This window comes from Ylistrum balloti, unplaced genomic scaffold (assembly GCF_031769215.1).
Source record: "Ylistrum balloti isolate Yb309-2 unplaced genomic scaffold, AGI_CSIRO_Ybal_v1 Utg370138, whole genome shotgun sequence".
NCBI classification, from domain to species: Eukaryota; Metazoa; Mollusca; class Bivalvia; order Pectinida; family Pectinidae; genus Ylistrum; species Ylistrum balloti.
In genome coordinates this window covers 60982-66882 of record NW_026782146.1, presented here as the reverse complement: position 1 = coordinate 66882, position 5901 = coordinate 60982, and the positions used below count along the sequence as shown (strand labels likewise).

At 37.0% G+C, this 5901-nt stretch overlaps 1 protein-coding gene and 2 pseudogenes across 1 annotated transcript; 2 read left to right on the top strand and 1 right to left on the bottom strand.

The window, feature by feature from the left end:
* The first annotated feature begins 227 nt into the window (after window positions 1-227).
* Window positions 228-2013, top strand: LOC132550658 (uncharacterized). Its single transcript, XM_060214749.1, has 3 exons — window positions 228-656; window positions 900-1091; window positions 1561-2013. Exons 1-3 carry the CDS (start codon window positions 228-230, stop codon window positions 2011-2013), a joined length of 1074 nt encoding a protein of 357 aa, XP_060070732.1.
* Window positions 2014-2322: 309 nt separating this feature from the next.
* LOC132550657 (uncharacterized) lies at window positions 2323-3870 on the top strand (annotated as a pseudogene).
* Window positions 3871-4193: 323 nt separating this feature from the next.
* LOC132550648 (P2X purinoceptor 7-like) lies at window positions 4194-5638 on the bottom strand (annotated as a pseudogene).
* Window positions 5639-5901: the final 263 nt, after the last annotated feature.

Here is a 5901-nt window from a genome sequence, read left to right as displayed (position 1 = left end):
GTATCATAAAAAACCAAAACGTGCTATTTTAAACAAATTTAGCGAGTTTGGTAAGTAAATTGAGTTTTTAAAAAATGCTGTTCTTCGGTCGATCTTGCGAAACACAAAGGCCTTGACTGAGTTATCGCCCTTATCCGTGACGTCATATGTGACAAACGCTCTCGTTGCAAAAAAAATCCGCGCTATCTGTCAAGCAGGAAAATTGTAAACAAACGCCAGATGTTAACATGGTACAATGTGCAGCCCTCAATTGTAACAACAGTAGCAATCGTGGACAGAAAGTAAGTTTATTCGCTTTTCCCCGAGATAAAAAGCTTCGGAATGCGTGGAAAATTAAGCTCAAGAGAGACAATTTTTCTCCAAGCGACCACACCAGATTGTGTGAGAGCCATTTTGCGGACGACTGCTTCACCCACGATCGACGTCTTTTGGAATCACTTGGTTTCACACCGGGTCGAAAATCGTTAAAACCAGGGTCAATTCCCACAATTTTTGATTATTCGCCGAAATCCAGGCCTACCACTCCCATCCAGACCGAAGACAGCGGTACCAGTCCTGCCAATGCCCGGAATGACCAACACTATCCAGTCGGCGCAACTCCGAGCAGAAGTCGGTCTAGGCCTAGCACAGCAGTCCAGAAAAGACGACGTCTCGAGGTAAATACATGCATCAGTTGTATTAACAATGGTAGTATTACGTAATATTTTAAAATAATAAGGTACTGTACTTGCAAGCAACATACAATGTAATTATAATATAAGCTAATTTACGCCTAACCACAGTGAACTGTACAAGCTCCTCCCCCCCCCTCTTCCCGCCTTTCTGATATTACTGGCACATACAATGCATTCCACTTGTTTGTTTAGTTGTTTATCCTTTTTCTTTTTTTTTGTTTGTAGATTTTGGCAGACGTAACAAATGAACAGCAGATTAGTACAAATTACACGTCTGAACAAATCAAGTACCATCCAAATCAGGTGCACATGGAGACACAGACTTCTGATCACAGAAGTACTGTAGATAAATGTGTAGGACCGGATGATCCACTAGAGACATACAATGTTGGCTGTCAGACGTCATACAACCTAACAGTATGTACATGTAATATATACTATTATGGTATTCTCTGAATGCTTTTTGGGTACACATATACCAGCCCCTACCCCCTATCCGGTATATATAATTTCACCCAGCATATTTTTGAAGGCCATGCACTTACATATACCGGACATGTATTTCTAGATCTCCTCTTGAAAATGGATTGTGATGCAATAAAATTTATGATAAAATACAGAAAAGTACATCTATATTATAATTCTTGGTCATTATATGTTTTCAAATTATATGACCATCTCATAGTGTAAGTAGGTTCAATATGTATTGCCCATCAAAGACTACTGAAATAGAAGTGTTAATAACATCATTAACATATAAAATTAGTTTCATATGAATTACATGGCTATTCAAATAATAGATGTGAATCAATAGATTGGAATGTTCAGGCAATATAGATTATTTTAGAGTTCACAGCAATTGATTAATATTTCTTTTTTTCTCCAGAAATGTCGTCATGTTAGTCTACAGACAAAAATATCAGAAATGAAGACTTCAGTTACATCTTGTGGGGTCCAGGCCATATGCCAGACTGTGTCTACATCCATTCAATGCCACAGATACAACACCACCCAGAAAGATAGGGAAAATTATTCTGATGATGAGAGTGACATGGATATTTCTCTACCAGATCAGGACAATGATTCAGAATGGAGTCCATTAGAAGATCTGGAGGAGTATTCAGATTTGGAAGACAATGTCACAACAACACATGAATTGGACAGTGAGGACACAGATCCAGACAAAGCGCACAAGTATGTTGTGTTTGAACAATGTCTCTTTGAACTGCTAGACATATGTGCTGTCTGCAGCAAGAGAAACTTGCAACACATCAAAACAACAGTTGGTACTTGTGTTTGTGTAACAAGTAGATGTGTCTGTGGATTTATCAGAAAATGACGGAGCCAGCCATTTTCAAATTCACTGCCCTGGGGAAATTTGGTGATCGCCTGTGGGATATTTTTTAGTGGGAACAGTCCTGTGAAAACATTTAACTTTATGAGCCATTCAGGAATTTTAGGTCTTAGCCTAACTGCATACAACAAACTGCAGAGGACCTACATTGTACCATCCACATTATCATGCTGGCAACATCAGCAATCAGTATATTTAAATGACATCAAAAACAGTGGCAGTTCCTTGAAACTAGGTGGTGATGCCAGATGCAGTTCCCCAGGACACACTGCAAAATACGGATCCTACACACTCATGGATGTAGAAACTGCCAAAGTGGTGGATATTCAGCTTGTCCAGGTAATTAAATGTAGACTTTTTATATGTATGCATTTATTAATCAATATTATGGAAAGGGAGAAAACTGTTTTAAATCATTTTTCAGTTCATTAATACCCATGTTAATTACATTACAGTCAAATGAAGTGAAAAATTCATATGCAATGTAACTGGAAGGACTGAAGCGCTGCTTCCAATTCTTAAAAGATAAGGACATACCAATATCTGATTTGGTGACTGACAGACACTGCCAAGTAAAAAAGCTGATGAAAAGTGACCATCCAGACATAAACCATTGGTTTGATGTTTGGCATGTTGCAAAGGGTAAACACTTACTTGGGTATGTTTCCATGCATTAATTGCTAGCTATATATAGGTGGGTTTTTTTTTCATTTCACCTGAATTAGCAATAAGCCCATGCTGGGTAATAAGCCCCCCCCCCTCCCCCCCATCACCCCGCTCCGTACATTTTTAGTCAGTTACTATCCATGACTCTAGAATATATATAAAAATTAATAACTATTAAATTGCTAATGAATTTCTTATTTTACAAAGGTGTCTACAAGAAACTAGAAGTTCTTGGAAAGTCCAAGAAGTACAAAATGGCTGGAGAATGGGCCAGATCCATAAGCAACCATGCTTATTGGTGTGCTGCTAGCAGTGGAGGGAATGCAGAACTTGTACGACAAAAATGGACAAGTATCCTGAACCATGTCACTAATATTCACGAGGGGCATGGAGATCTTTTCCATTCATGTGAGCATGGGGACATCTCAAGAAAGTGGTCCAGCGTTAATAAGATATTTGCCATTGTCATATGAAGAATTTGTAATACTTTTCAAATAACATGCTTCTTTTCTAATTATTCATATTACTCATTAAGTATTTTTACTTCTGCCCTTTCGTTTCAGGAAGCAAAGTATTCCGGGAAATGGAAAAGATTTTATGTGGGAAACTCCTGTTGATATGATACTGTATTTATCCTGTAATAAGCCTAGGGGCCAGTGTCTAATATTTGATCAACAGATTGGGGGGGGGGGGGGGGGGGGGGGGGGGGGGGGGGGCTTATTGCAGGGATATAGTTTGTATAGGACAGTGAATTTGAAATCTAAGAAAAAGACATGGATGGGCTTATTACTAGGCGTGTGCTTATTACCTGATAAATACAGTACCATAATGAATACATTCACAAGATATGGTACCTTATTTTGCCTGGCAGCTCTTCATTTCAACTCAAATAGTTGTAGACCACAAGCAACTCTGGAGGATGGGACTGCCAGATACAGAATTGCTTTCCCAAAAGGAAGAAAAGGGGATGCAGTCCCAAAGGAGATTAAAGTCAAACAGAACTTCAGTATGTTTATTTTATTTACCTGCATTGATATTTTAACAAAAAAATTAATGAGAGATTTTAAATATAAAAGTATATTAATATCATCCATTTTATTGACGTAAATCATTTTTCACCGTTTTATTTTAGATAAATCTAAACAATGTTTAGAGAAACTTACTGGTATTTTATAACATACCAACATAACTACCTGGTATAACAAATTAGATGGCAATAACAAGACACTTCATTATGACTGTGACCATTCAAGTTTTTATTGTTCTTGTTCTGCCTTTAACTGTTAATGTCAACTTGTCAACAAATTACATCAAAGAGTTGATGGAGGAGGTTGTAGTCAGAAGGCTACAATTCACAACCATCCAACAGGCTGAAGCAGCTCTTTTTGAGGAAATGGATGCTCCCCCTCCTTCCATTGCAAGTCAACTCCGCAGTGCCATGGGGAATTTTGACAGAGATGTTATCATCCATAACAATTGTCAAAGATTTACGAGCTATGTCAGAAACGAGGGTACTTGAAACCAGTATATTGTTGTGATGGAAATTGTTTCCGTATGGCAGTCACAGCACATGATGGTATGACCTGTCGATTTTTTCCCTAGAACTTTCCATGTCCACCTAATGAAGCGACGATATGCTACACGCCGATACTTCCTGAAGTGACAAAAATTGTTATCAAATTTCTTAAGTTTGAATACACTGGTACATGTAGGCATATATACAAGTATTTGCAGTGTAATTTAAGTGCTACAAAATGGACTGTGGTCAAAATTTATTGCTAATCCATTAATGAAATATAGGAATTAATTATTTAGTTAGGTATGCAATGTAGGGGTTTGATTAGTAATAGAGGGTACCAATGTTGTATATAATCTGTGAGACAAAGATGTTCATTTAAATTGTCATTTACATTATATACCTGTGAATGTCTTCTTGTCTTCCTGGGCCGTGTGTTTCAGCATATTCATAATAGGATGTTTCCAGGACATGCATGTTTAGACAATTCGCAATAAACCCTTCATGTTGGGTGATACAGCCTATGTCGGTCAACTTTTCTTCTAATATGCTCATGTCTGACAGCATTTTCTTTCGTCCTCAGTGGACATATGGGAACACATGTTACAGGAACACCTGAAACGAAATGTATAGATTTATAGTGTAATATATTGTAAGATATCTTGAAAATGTTATTAAAGAACAAATTGTACATAGAGTAAAAAGTTATTATGCAGCCATCCATTGACTTTTTATTTATCATAATGCATTTGAGGTACTATAATGTTCTGATTAATAAATATAATCGTAAAATAATGAGCATGTGTCATGTTGTTTCTGCTGGAAAGTACATCGTTCACGTACTAAAATACTTGCAGGAAAGAGGTAAAATGTACAAACAGAAGAGTCAAAGTGAATGAAAATGTACACAACAGGAGAACGTAAACTGTTTGAAAAATTATATCAATACAAACTAATGAAGAAAAACAAATGATTTCATAAACATATTGATTTCATGACAATGTTAATGATCAGTAGACCTGTTGGTATATGAACAATAAACGGAAGAATGCCTTGCTTACCGGCGGATAAAGCAGTAAACAAATACGTATTTTTTTCCGCTTTTGTTTTGACGATAGAAAAATTTTTGAAAAATTGAATACAGTTTATAGATGACATACAATTATCGAAATCTGAACAACAATATAGTCGTGTAGTTGCAATGAAAACTAACCATTCTCCGACAGGTTGATCGGAAGCCATGCTATCTTCGTCATCCTCGTCACCTCTTATATGCAGTTCCTCGGAACAATCTGACGAATCTGAGTGGATATGATCGTCATTGTTCGATGTCTCAGGTTCATACATATATGGATGGATACATAGTGTGAATGAAACCTCTGGGATATCGTCACTGTCGCTACAATCGGAGTTATATACGTGCGCCATAGTCAAGTTTCGTTGGATCGGCGATTGTCACTTATGACGTCACAGCGGTTTCGAATTCACGGACGATAACTCGGGCAAGATTCTTTGATGCGATTTCAACCGAACATTTATTATTTCAACATTTCGAGAGAAACGACACACATATAACCTTTGAAAGTTATAAATATATTAAATTTAATAACCAGGGAACGTCATAAATAAAGAAATTTACAAAAACAAAAGTGCATTTCGTTCACCTTTAAGAAGGCCTTTTCTCTGTAATC